Here is a 13,666-nt window from a genome sequence, read left to right as displayed (position 1 = left end):
CCTATCTTGAACACAAAATCCTTACACTGTTTTTATGTTTTTTTAAGTTCAATTCTACACTTTGTTGAAATTTATCTTAGTAGTTTATTTTTTCTATTACTCATGACATTTGTGTTTACATTGCAAATATTTTCTTTCTTAGAACCTCATTATCAGCATTATCTCATAATTTTATAATGATCTATTCTTGTCTTTATGATATGGATAATTAGATATTACATATATATTATACACACATATGGTGATCTTCTTGCACAGTTTGTCAAAATATATGCTGTTTACAGAAATCGTACTTAGGATATGTATGTATTGTATGCATCCATTAGTAATGCTCTTAAACTTTCATTTACATTTATTCATTGCAGTTCTACTTTGCACTTACTGTCCCAGAGTAACTATCACTTGTGTATTTTTTATTTCTTAAAGGTGTTCTGGTTTAGATGACGAATTATATGGTCATTTTATCTAACTGTGAAAAGACTAAGTACCAACAAATGTAAACAGATTTTTTTTAACTACTGGTATAAAAGTTCAAGTATTTTTTTACCTGAATTAAGAAAAAAGACAAGCTTTCCTTTAATTAATTCCAGAGTAATGTGATTTCCATGTTGTCCTTCTCTGTGAAGTAGAATTCCATTGCTCTGCATGGCTTTAAATTTCAAAGAAATAACGTCTCTTATTGGTTTTAAAGGTTTTTTATCAAGTCTGTACAGCAGAGCACTTTGTCCATCAAAATAAACCACCTCAGATTCTAGGAAAGAAGATATTAAAAAGCAATTCTAAATATAAATATGCCATACAGTAGCACACTGAAAATGTGTGCATCGATATGCCACACCACACACACACAGACACGCATTGCATTTCTAATCCATTCATTGAAGGAAATAACTGACAATAATGTATTTTCTGTTGGCATCATGAGTTGATATACGTAATACCCACTGTTAGATTTTTCTAACATTTTCTCAAACTTCATCATCTAGAAATGCTTTTATTAATCTACTCCCAATGGCTCTTATCTTTAGAGCAGCCCATTTCTTCTCATTCTGTTTGATTAAAAACAATCAGGAAAGAAGTTGTATTTCACTACATAAATTCTTTATTTTAAGGTCATTCTTATATTAAATATCAGTGTCACTCAATTTAAATACCTTTATTCATTCCCAGTAGCTTTGGCTTCTCTTGGTTCCTACACATGTACCTACTTTACTAAAGATTTTGTCAGTAAAGATACAGAAACACATATCATAGTTATTAAATACTGCTTTAGACATGTAATAAATGTATTTTAAATGAGCTGACATGTAATATTTTTCTCAACCCTTGGCTAATGGTACTGCTAATGGGCACTGCAATGTGTCAACTTGGCTAGGCCATGGTAAATAGCTTTTGGTCAAACACTAGTCTTGATGTTGCAGTGCAGGTATTTTTTAGAGGTAATCAATATTAAATCAGTAAACATTGAGTAAAGCAGGTTAAACTCTATAATGTGGGTGGGCCTCATCCAATCAGTTGAAGGCTGTAAGAGAAAGAAAGAAAACTGAAGTTCTCTAGGAAAGAAGGAATTTTGCCTCCAGACAACCTTTGGACTCCAGCTGCACCTCTTACCTAGGACTTGCCAGTCCTTACAATCAGGTAAGCCAATTCCTTAAAACTCTCTCTCTCCACACACACACACACACACACACACACACACACACACACACACAAGCACACACACATCCTATTGGTTCTGTTTCTCTGGAGAGCCCTGACTGACAAAGGCACAGAGGTTTTGTTTTCTTGGATGCTTTGTTGAGAGAGCATGGCCTTAACACCTCTGTTCTGGTTCTTCCTGCTGTAGCTTGTCAGAACTCCAATGCTGCCACACTCTCTCAGCACTCTGTCAGGGTCTTATAAATTCACTATAAATGTCACATATGTTCAGCTCATCAAAAAACAAGTTGTTTTATTTTATCAGTAATATAAAATAATATTTGATAATATTCATCAAAATCACATGAAGAAATATTACCCAGAAAAATCTCTCTCTTCTTTTTAAAAGTAAAAGAAAAATAAACAATTGTCCTTTGAAAAATATATTTATTTAATAAATGAAGATGCATGAAAACCTAGTGAAATATGTAACTATTTGAAGCTGACTAGCTGATGTCATTCAAGCCAATAAGATGGCATTGTTTAATTATATTTAATTTCACAAAAATATTACTAGTACTTTTTGCATAGCTATCCATTTCATTCACATTATCTGAAATATATATAATAAACTGTACTTCAAAAATTGTCCATTTTATGTATCATTTTAAAATTTGCAAGTTTGATTTTCTCACATTGGGTTAATGTACTTACAAGGAATTAATGTATCAAGTGCATGATGAATACACACATTCTGAGTAAAATATGCATAAACTAAACAATTATTCCTTATTACATAACTTATTATATGTTCATGATAAAAACAAAACTCTCTGTCAAATGTAAATGAAGACATCTAAGATTATTATTCCATGGCCATGAACTAAGGGAAACTTGAAAAAGATTGACTACAGACTTTCACATTTTTAGCACTGCCCTAATACTTATAATCAAGTCTTTATTTGTTGCTTAAAGAAAATGCTAATATTTGAGCTATTTTTTTTTTTTAGTTGACTAACAAAAAAAGTTTTCTTCCTGAAAAGGTCTTTTCTGGATTATTGCAACCTATACATTTCTTTTTCTCATTCTATGCTTACTAGTACTCTCCAACAGCAGTATTGATCTTCTAAGGCATGTGAAGTACATTTCCTGGACTGTTTCCCTCAGGCAAATAGTAAACAACTTATCAAGTAAAAGAGACATAAAGCAATGACTTTGAAACTCTTTTGTCCTTTAGCTAATACCTTGATTTTTTCTTCATTGCAATTGCTAGTGCTTGTATCTAGAAATTTAACAATACTTACAGCTCATTATGCATATTTTAAAATAAAAACAGATTAATGAATTGCAAATTCAAACTTTCTACAAAGCATAAAACACTATGATTTATGAAGTCAATACATAAAAATATGAAACAAAAAATGATGTTTGGGATGGCTCGCCAAGATCAGCACTGGAGAGGGACAACTCCCACATAGTCCCTCTTGAATAAGATCCTCCCACTGGAGAAGCAAAATTTCCAGTCTTGGTGCTTAGACGTAATGCTAAAAGGCAAACTCTCTTCCCACTTGTCCACAAAAGTCATACTTTTAGCATTTTAAAACACTTGCAAGAGCAAAGAAAAGTTCTCCCAGCTGGTCAGGTGCAGTGGCTCATGCCTGTAATCCCAGCCCTTTGGGAGGCTGAGGTGGACAGATCAGTTGAGCCCAAGAGTTGGAGACCAACCTGGGCAGCATGGCAAGACTGGTCACATTTGCCTATAGTCCCAGCTACTTGGAAGGGTGAGGTGGGAGAATCGCTTGAGCTCAGGGGGTGGAGGATGCAGCGAGCAGTGATTGTACCACTGCACCCCAGCCTGGGCAACATAGCAAGACCCCATCTCAAGAAAAAAACAGTTCTCCTACCTAGCCATAATCAATACAAATATTCCCCTACAATATATATTTGAATAATACATTAGCATAAAATAATTCCAGTAATACATTTAATACAATCTTCTATCAGAAATCTGTTGGAAAAAATCCCTTGTATGAAATTCAATTATATAAATAGGAAATGTAGTGGGATACTGGAAAATTAATGTCACTTATTTTTGTTTACAATAAAATCCAACGTTTCTCAAAGTTTTCAGAATAAAAGCCTTGCTATCCAAAATAAAGAAAACTTAGCTCGTGGTTTAAAGTAGGAAGTGCTTTTCTAATTTTATATGAATTTAGTGTATAATTATTATCTTTATTAATTAATATTATAGTTTTGATTGCTGTATCTCAATCAGCATTAGCAATGTGGACCCCTGACACATTAGTCCGTCACCATTAGATCAGGAGCTACATTTTCTAGTACACTAGAGTATATACTGCATGGGCTTGAATCCTGGTTCCATCCTGGATAAGTTACATAGCCTCTCTGTGCCTCAGTTTCCTCATATGTGAAGTGAGAACACATACACTCCTGTCTCACAAGGTCGTTGTGAGGGTTAAATGAGTTAGTATTTGTACTTTTACAACAGTGCTTGGCACATGGGGTGCTCTCAGTGGACGTCTGCTTCATTATTATTGTCAGGGCACTGGGCAGAAAAAGAGGTGGAAATGAGTTTAAAATAGCACATAGGGGATATATAGGAAAGTAGACAGCTTAAAATGATAGCAGATTTAATTTTTGAAGGACCTAGGAAATTAGTTTCCACCAGGAAAAAGAGATTTACAACCATTCATCCACACTTACACAGCTCCTTCTCTGCCAGCCAGCTTGTTCCTGGGCTGACTCACTTCAACCACTGGTGACCTAAATCTTACTCAGAAGTATTAATCTATCTATCTCATTTTCTTGTGTTAGAGGACCACGAGAGTTTTAAAATGATACTTGAAGATTACTGGTGAAATTATAAAGTCTTTGTCACACTTCCTCAAAGAATACTGGAAGAGCTAAGGACAGATGTGTTCACAAAGTTCCCAAATATGAATTCTTGTAGATAAAGAACTTTGTCATACCAGGAAGAACTGTGGCAGACGTAATTTTGCTAAAATGTGTTATGTCCTCATTCATACAGCTGATATTCACTGAAAGCCTTCCATATGCTAGGTGAAAGATAAAAATGCAGAAGGCAATGAATTACTTTTAAGGAGCCCACAGTACAGAAAAGAGGTCATATAATCCTGAAATATGATTGTTTCTGCACATTCACAGTGATGCTTCTGTAAACAGGCATCTGGTCCAGAATGACTTCTAAGAAAGGATAAGGAAGGAGTCTACCTGCTTTAGACTCCTGCAAAGTATGACATCTCTGAAAAGCTAAGACGTAAGTAATTTTGAGTTGCTATTTCCCTTATTTCCTTACACCATATTTTACCTTCACATTTTACTTTTATTAGAAACAGAGACTCACTCTGTTGCCCATGCTGTAGTGCAGTGGTACCTTCATAGATCACTGCAGCCTTGAACTCCTGGGCTCGAGTGATCCTCCAGCCTCAGCCTCCCAAGTAGCTGGGATTACAGGCATGCACTACAATGCCTGGCTAATTTTTAAATTTTTTTCTAGAGATGGGGGTCTCACTATGATGCCAAGGCTGGTCTTGAATTCCTGGGCTCAAGCAATCTGCCTGCCTCAGCTTCACAAAGCGCTGGGATTACAGGCATGTGCCACCCTGCCTGGCCTACTTTCACATTTTTCGCACCCAGAACTCTGGCTGCTCATTAATACTTTTCTGCTTCTCACTGTCATTGTAAGCACAGGCATGTCTCATCCCCATCCTACCTTGCACCACCTTTTCAGGGGAAACATCAACATTGAGGAGAGGAAAACGTTGCTTGAAAACAGCAAGATTCTATAGGGTGCAAACACTGATGTCTTACAAAAGAAAACAAAAAACACGATTCCACAGAAATTTTCTTAAAGTGTTCTATCAACCACCCTCACTTAGATCGACTAGGAGTGATCACTTGGAGACTTTAGAATGTGAGCCTCAACCAGACCAGGAATCAGGATTTCTGTGGTTGAGACCCAGGGGTTTGCATATTTAATAAGCTAACTAGGCAGTTGTGATGTACATGAAGGCTTCAGGATGATTTATCCGGGATAATGGGCAAATTACAGAGGTTTACTCTCTAAATAAATTGAATATTAATTCCAATACGGGGTCAGGCACAGTGGCTCACATTGTAATCCCAGCACTTTAGGAGGCAAAGGCAGGCAGATCATTTGAGGTCAGGAGTTCAAGACCAGCCTGGGCAACATGGTAAAATTTCTACTAAAAATACAAAAAAATCAGCTGGGTGTAGTGGTGCATGCCTGTGATCTCAGCTACTTAGGAGGCTGAGGTGGGAGAATAGTTTGAACCCAGGAGGCAGAGGTTGCAGTGAGCCCAGATTGCTCCACTGCGCTCCAGCCTGGGCAACAGAGGGAGACTCCCTCTCAAAAAAACAACAAAAACCCCACGATTCCAATATGGAAACATGAATATCATTTTCGTAGAGTTATAATTTATATTCAATAAATTTGAGGTTACAGTTCAATGAGGTTTTTTTTTTGTTTTTTTTTTGAGACGGAGTCTCGCTCTGTCGCCCAGGCTGGAGTGCAGTGGTGCAATCTCGGCTCACTGCAAGCTCCGCCTCCCGGGTTCACCCCATTCTCCTGCCTCAGCTTCTCTGAGTAGCTGGGACTACAGGTGCCCGCCACCACGCCCGGCTAATTTTTTGTATTTTTAGTAGAGACGGGGTTTCACCGTGGTCTCGATCTCCTGACCTTGTGATTTGCCTGCCTCGGCCTCCCAAAGTGCTGGGATTACAAGCGTGAGCCACTGCGCCCGGCCTAGTTCAATGAGTTTTAACAAATATATATACCTACGTTATTGCCAAAAAATCAAGGTATAGGCAATTTCGTATCAACTCACTAATTGCCATTTGTGTCAAACTCCCAACACTGTCACCCAGACCCAGACCCAGGAAACCAATGATCTACATTCTGTAACTACAGATGAGTTTTGTCAGTTCCAAAATTTCATAAAATTGTATCATGTGTATGTATTCTTTTGTGTCTGTGTTCCTTTGCTAAGTGTAATGTTTTTGAGATACACGCATGCTGTCGCATATATCACCAGTCTGTTCTTTCTTATTGCTTGGGGTATTCAACTGTTTGACAACTTGTTTATCCATTTACCTGCTGATAGACATTTGAAATGTTTCCAGGTTTAAACTTTTATAAATAAAGCTGCTAGGAACATTCACACATACATCTTTATGTTGACATATGCATTCATTTCTGCCAGGTAAATACATGGGAGTGGAATTGCTGAGTTACATATTAAGTGTATATTCAGCTTAGAAGAATGCCAAATTGTTCCAAAGTGATAGTATCATTTTCACATTTCCCATCAGCAATGTATGAGAATTCCATATCTTTGCCAAACACTTGGTGTTTTCACCCTTTTTAATTTTAGCCATTCTGCTAGGTGTATAGTGGTTTCTCATTGTGACTTTATTTCTCTAAAGACTAGTGGCAATTCATTTTAATATAATAATAAGTTAGAATAGATGTATTGGGATTCTGTAGATCAATTTGGGGAGGATGATAAGAATACTGAATCCTGCAATCGATGAATACACAAAGCTTTCCTAGGAAATATTTGCCTTTATTCACTCACATACATTCTTTCCTTCTGGGCATAATAAGAGGAACTTACGGAAAACAGGCCTTGGTTCTACATTCTCAGTAAAGGTCTTGATCTCTCTTTAATTTTCATGCATGATCTTTCCTCTCTATTCCCTTTCTTTCCTCTCTCTTTTCTCCTTCTCCCATTTCCTGGTAAAGATAAATAGTTGATTGCACAGAGTCTGGAATCCTCTCTGAGTAAGTTCACATTCCAATTCTTCAACTTACTTATTTCTGATGGACATGGATTTACTTTTTCATCTTATTTTGAGTTTCTATTTATTTTACTTTTTTATTAAAAATTTTTCTTTTTTTTGAGACAGGGTCTTACTCTGCCACTCAGGCTGGAGTGCAGTGGCATGCTCTTGGCTCACTGCAGCCTTGACCTCACTGGGATCAAGCTATCCTCACACCTCAGCCTACTGAGTAGCTGGGACTATAGGCACACACCACCATGTCCAGATAGTTTTTTTATTTTTTGTAGAGATGGAGTTTTGTTGTGTTGCCCAGGCTGGGCAATCAAGCAATCTGCCTGCCTTGGCCTCCTAAAGTCCTGGGATTACAGGCATGGGCCGCTGTGACCAGCTTTATTTATTTTAAAAAAATATTTGTTGAAATTTAATTAGCACTTCATTGTTTTACAGAAAAATAATTTTCCAAAATATTAAGTAGATTGTATTATAAACACCTTATTATATGAAAAAGTTATATACACTTTGTTTTCTTCAATACATTTCCCATGGCATTAAAAGAAATGCAGTTATATTTTCAGTTATGACAAGCAAACATTCAGAAGACTACATGTCCTACCAAGGACAAGTAGAAAATGTGTATCAAGTAAAGTTTAAATAATCTTCTTGAAAGTTGTAAAGATCTACTAGGACTGCCAGGACTCAAAAATGTAAAGATCATATAAGACAAGCTCAGAACACTCTTTCTGCTTTTACCCTTGAAGCACTGGTCAACTCCCAAGGAGCAATGGGCAAGAGACAAGGTGGCCAAGCAGAAAGTGACAGGACAGCTATGAGGCTGGGTCACGAAGCAGGGGTCGCTGTAGACTCATCATAATTCGGAGTCAGACGGCAGAATTCAGAGATTTTCAAAGAAACATTTTGGTAAAAGCCCTCAAATCTCAGTTGGGACTAGTGAAGTGTTGTACTCCAGATATAAGACACCAACTAGGCCTCATGGGGACTGAGGCGCTGCACTGAGTCAGCTAAATGCTTATTTGAATTAAGATCTGTGCCTAATCTAGAAGCTATCAGAGGCTGTGGTGGGAATTCACTGGGGGATCACTTTGTCTTCTCTAGCCTCCACAAATTTCTGTCCAACATGTCCAGAATTCAGCCAAAATTATCAGACATCAAAACAGAAACACAAACCAGACAATGGAAAAGATCGAGATAACCCAGATATTGAAGTTAATGAAAAATCTTTAAAATAATAATAAAAATCTTTAAAATAATCTTTAATATTTCCAAGAAGATAGCAAGATAAGGAATTTCACTAGGATACATGAATAGAAATTCCAAAACTGAAAACTGCAATAACTAAAATTAATAGCTCATTTGCATATTCAACAACAGATTGGTCAGAGCAGAAGATCTGATTAGTAGTAAAGAAGATAAAGCAGTATACAATGTCTAGACTGCAGCATAAATAGAAAGGACAAAGGAGAGGGAGAGAGAGAGGACGGGGAGGGAGAAAGAGAGAAAGACAGAAAATAAGATACAAACATCTCAGACAGATGTAATTGGAGTCTCAGAAACAAGGAAAGGAAATGCGAGACAGAGGCAATATTTTGAAGAAATAACAGTGAAGAATTACCCAATCTAATAATCAATTCACAGAAAAAGGAAATTTCGTGAAATCCAAAGAGGACAAATCCAACGAAAACTAAAATAGCCACATCAAGGCAAAACTGCTGAAAATCAAAGACAAAGAATAAATTCTCAAAAGTAACCAGAAGAAAAACACACATTTCCCTTATAGGATAAAAATCAATTACCTATTGATTTCTTAATAAACATCATGAAAACAATAGAATGCCATCTTTAAAAGGCCAAAAGAAAATAACTACAGACTGTATTCTCCAGCAAGCTGAAACAGCCTTCAGAAGTTCATATAAAATAAAGACAATTTTCAAGCAAACAAAAGCTATATGACAATTTATTACCAGTAGAACTGGGCTAAGACAAATATTAAAAGGAGTCTTTCTAGCTGAAAGAATTTGACTCAAAAAGAGCATGAAAATTCAGAGAAGGTAAATATGTGAGTAAATTCAAGTGAATACTGATTGCAAAAAAAATTATATTAAATTTTGTGATTAAAAATATATGTACACATATACACATGTATGTATGAAACTAAAATGTGTCAACATAGCACACATGGTTTAACTAACATAAGTTGTACTTAATCCTAGTATTGTTTGGAAAGTGATAAAAGTAGTAGTTCAAGTACCTAGGAGAACAAAATTAGAACAGCAAACAATAGTGGAAAAACTGGAAAAATTAAACTTGATTAACCCAAAAGAAGAGGAGAGAAAAAGGAGTATAAAACAAGTGAACCAAATATAAAACAGTCAGTGGCATGTCAGCTCCAATTTCACATATGTCAGTAATTACATTTAATATAAGTGGACTAAGTATACCAACTAAAACTCAATGATTTCCAGATTCGGTTTAAATAATAAAGAAAGAGTCCTTACATATGAAGACAAAAAGTTTGAAAGTAAAGAATGGAAAAAGATATTCCATGAAAACACTAAACAAAAGAAATCTGGTATAGCTATACAGTACTATCATCAGAGAATGCAGACTTACAGGCAGGAGGCATTATTAGAAATAAACAAGGATATTTCATAATTACAAAAAGTCAATTTTAAGGAAGATAAAAAATTCCCAATCTATATGCATTTAATGAAACAGCTTCAAAATATGTAAAGCATGTATCTCTTTTCATTTTACGGGAATTCATAGTTCAGGCATGCTTATTAATGGTAGACATAAAGGAGGACAGCAGATACACTGTAGTTGACTCTGCCTACCATTAGCCAAAGGAAGTCACTGGCCGGCTCAAAACTCAGGGGGCAGGGAAGCATACGCCACTCACAGGCGCTGGCAAGGGACAGGTGCAGAACTGGTGCCAGTGATGCAAACTAGCATAGCGTGTATATGTAAAAGTGATAGAACAATTAAAGGAACTTTACAGACGTAGGTAGTTCTAACTTCATTAGAACACCAATGAAGAAATACAAGCTTGGACCATCTCAGGAGTTATGAAAATTTCCCATGTCTCAAATTCTAATCAAGGACAGGTAAGATTTTGGAAGGGAGAAAATAAAATTTGCTTCTTTGTCCAGTCACTATTTGTTTTGTTTTACTGGAAACCTCCACTTGCCGTCTGTTGTTCCTATAGAAAACAGTACAGCACTCAGCACCAGATGAAGCTGCTAATATTCAACTGTATTTGATCTACAAAACTGGCAAATACATGGTTCACCAATTATAAGTGAAGCGAGAATGATGAATAAGAAAAGGACTGATTGGCAATAGCATAGCTATGTAAGACGGAGTCTGAATGACATATAAAACTATTTGAAGACTAAGTTATAAGAAAATGTAACAGAAAATGCATGAATAAAGAATTACCTGTGAGTAATAAAAAATGATTTTCACTTGGGACATTATAAAAGAAATCTTCATGAAAAGAACATTTTAAAATTCTGTTAATTATCTGGGCTGTGCTCCAAGTATTAAAATTTTAAAAAAGAATCCACCACTCCCAGACACCCTCCCCCACCAAATTTTCCACCATTAAGGGACAAAAAAAGTGGCGAACCAAGCTCTTCTTGGTTATTTATGAAGTCAACCTTGAATACTAACCTTTTTCTTTTTTCTTCATGAATTATTGCCCGTGACTTACAAAGGAATAGAAGCCCAATCTCAGTTTAACAGAAACATGAATCAGACAAAAGCCATGTTTCAGTGTTATCTAATGAAAATACTAAAACACTAGCATGGAGTGGAATGTAAGCCCTTAAAATCTGCACTAGTGGATTGGGAATTAAAGAGATGGAAAGGATACTAACTACTTGAGAAAACAACAGGAAGAGGACCGTTCTATTTTTTGCATTAACATCAAAGAAAGTGGAGTGATTTAAAGAACTCTGAAATTGAGGATAATTAAAGCTGGCATGATAAAAAGGAGGAAGGCACAGAAACAAAAACTAAATGTTTATATACAATACAATGCAGCTTGATGCTGTCTCTCTGAAAGTAGAAAAGAAGCTGCTGCCATCAATCAATATAGCAATATATCAAAACAAGTATCAATATAATGATCCTTTATAAAACCTCAGCAGTTATTACCCATCAAGAACATGGAATTGGTAGTCAGAGGACTGGAGTCCTCTCCCTGTCTCTGGTGATTATTTGTAGCTCCTGCACTGCCGGCCCTTGGTGTGGCTTCTCAGATTGCTCACTTGGAATATCTAGGTATTAATAACTGCCTTTCTACTACATAAAGATGCATCAAATATCAGATGGAAGAATGGAAACATAACTGTAAAATCTTATATTTGCTATTTTTACTAGTTATTACAATTTTTAATACTACAATTTATAACAATATAATCTCCAAGATACCTGCCTTACCTGGATGGCTAGTATAAGAGAGAAATAAATATCTGGAATTTGGATTCATTATTCAGATTTTATTATCATGTCAGCCTTTTTTTCTGAATTGCTTCATTCATTCATTCATTCATTCACTCAATGCAAAGCTGTGGTGCACTTAGTATATTCCTGGCTCTGTATTAGGTGCTGATGTTACAGCAATGAATGTACCTTACCCTAGTGTAGCCTGAAGTCTAATGAGAAAAAAGGAAATCAGGCCTCTAATAAGACAGATACAGATACATTATAAAAAGTGACTATAGGCCGGGTGCGGTGGCTCACGCTTGTAATCCCAGAACTTTGGGAGGCTGAGGCGGGCGGATCATGAGGTCAGGAGATTGAGACCACGGTGAAACCCTGTCTCTACTAAAAATACAAAAAAAAAAATAAAATTAGCCGAGCGTGGTGGCGGGCGCCTGTAGTCCCAGCTACTCGGAGAGGCTGAGGCAGGAGAATGGCGTGAACTGGGGAGGCGGAGCTTGCAGTGAGCCGAGATTGCACCACTGCACTCCAGCCTGGGTGACAGAGCGAGACTCCGTCTCAAAAAAAAAAAAAAAAAAAGTGACTATAGCACATGAAGTCGTACTATAGGCTTCCTGGGAACTTATAATGAGGAACCAAATGTAGAGTGAGGGCCTAGGAAGCGTCATTTAAACTAAGATCCAAAGGAGGAAGAGTAAATAGCCAGTTGAGAACATGGGGAAGGAGCATTTCAAGCAGGGGAGACCACAGGCATAAAGGCTTTGAGTCAGTAAAAAGCTGGATACAATTGACAGTGGACAGGTAGCAGGTGACGGCAGCAAGAGGTGGCACTGGAGAGTTATTCAGGGACAAGCTCCTTCCGGCCTTGCTGGGAGTCTGGATGTTATTTTAGGAACAATGGAAAGCCACTGATGGTATTAAACAGGGACGTAATTGTATCAGTTCTGCATTTTTAAAAGGTAACTTGAGTTGCAGTGTGGAGCATATAATGTAGTCAGCTATGAACAGAGACAGAATGACCTAAACTTGGAAGGCAATTTCCATAATCTGTGGGACACCAAGTTTACATTAAGTCACTAGTAGAGCTGGAGAGAGCTGAAATCATGCAAGGTGTAATTTGGAGGGAAGAATACAGAATTTCGTGACTCACTGGACATGGATGGCAAGGGAGATAGATGCGTCAAGGACTCATAGGGTTGTGGCCTAAGATTCGGGGAGTTCCCCTCTCCCTCGGGGAGTCACTGTTCTTGGACAGGCAGTGGAGCATAGGGAACTTATTTTTCTGTCTAAGGCCTCTGGGACAGAATCCTAGTGTCTTGGGTGTGGCTTAAAGCATGTTTGAACAATCGAGTTTGAAGAATTGAATGTGCGTGTTTTTCCAGGAATCATCCTGATTATTGTGTGGACTAAAAACTGGAAAGGTCAAGACCAGAGACAAATAGCTGATTTAGGAGGCTGGTGTTCATTTAGGCTAAGCTGGAGGGAGAGAAAGAAATTCAAAACATTTAGGAGATGGAATCAGGTTTCAGTCAATAGGTGGCTGTTGGTATCATTTTATAAGATGGAAGACAAAGGAAAATGATCAGATAGACAACTGAGTTTTAAGTGTTCACAGGGCCAGTGAAGAGAGGTTGGTATCAGAGGCTGGAACTCCTTAGAGTAGGTTGCGGATACGTATTTGGAAGTTATCAGCCAGTGTGTAAATGCTACTGAAAACTCA

At 37.1% G+C, this 13,666-nt stretch overlaps 1 protein-coding gene across 1 annotated transcript in view; it reads right to left on the bottom strand.

Annotated features, from left to right (window-relative positions):
• The window catches only part of LOC116475130 (contactin-associated protein-like 3), a 261,759-nt gene that overhangs the window by 103,770 nt on the left and 144,323 nt on the right, over nt 1-13,666 (bottom strand). Inside the window, exon 5 of the mRNA XM_058445223.1 lies at nt 548-751. Coding sequence (XP_058301206.1) covers nt 548-751 — 204 coding nt within the window. The remainder of the gene's footprint in view (nt 1-547; nt 752-13,666) is intronic.

Source organism: Hylobates moloch, unplaced genomic scaffold (assembly GCF_009828535.3).
Source record: "Hylobates moloch isolate HMO894 unplaced genomic scaffold, HMol_V3 SCAFFOLD_10, whole genome shotgun sequence".
In the NCBI taxonomy this organism is placed as follows: Eukaryota; Metazoa; Chordata; class Mammalia; order Primates; family Hylobatidae; genus Hylobates; species Hylobates moloch.
The sequence above is the reverse complement of the archived record's forward strand: the minus strand, read 5'-3'. Positions and strand labels throughout refer to the sequence as shown.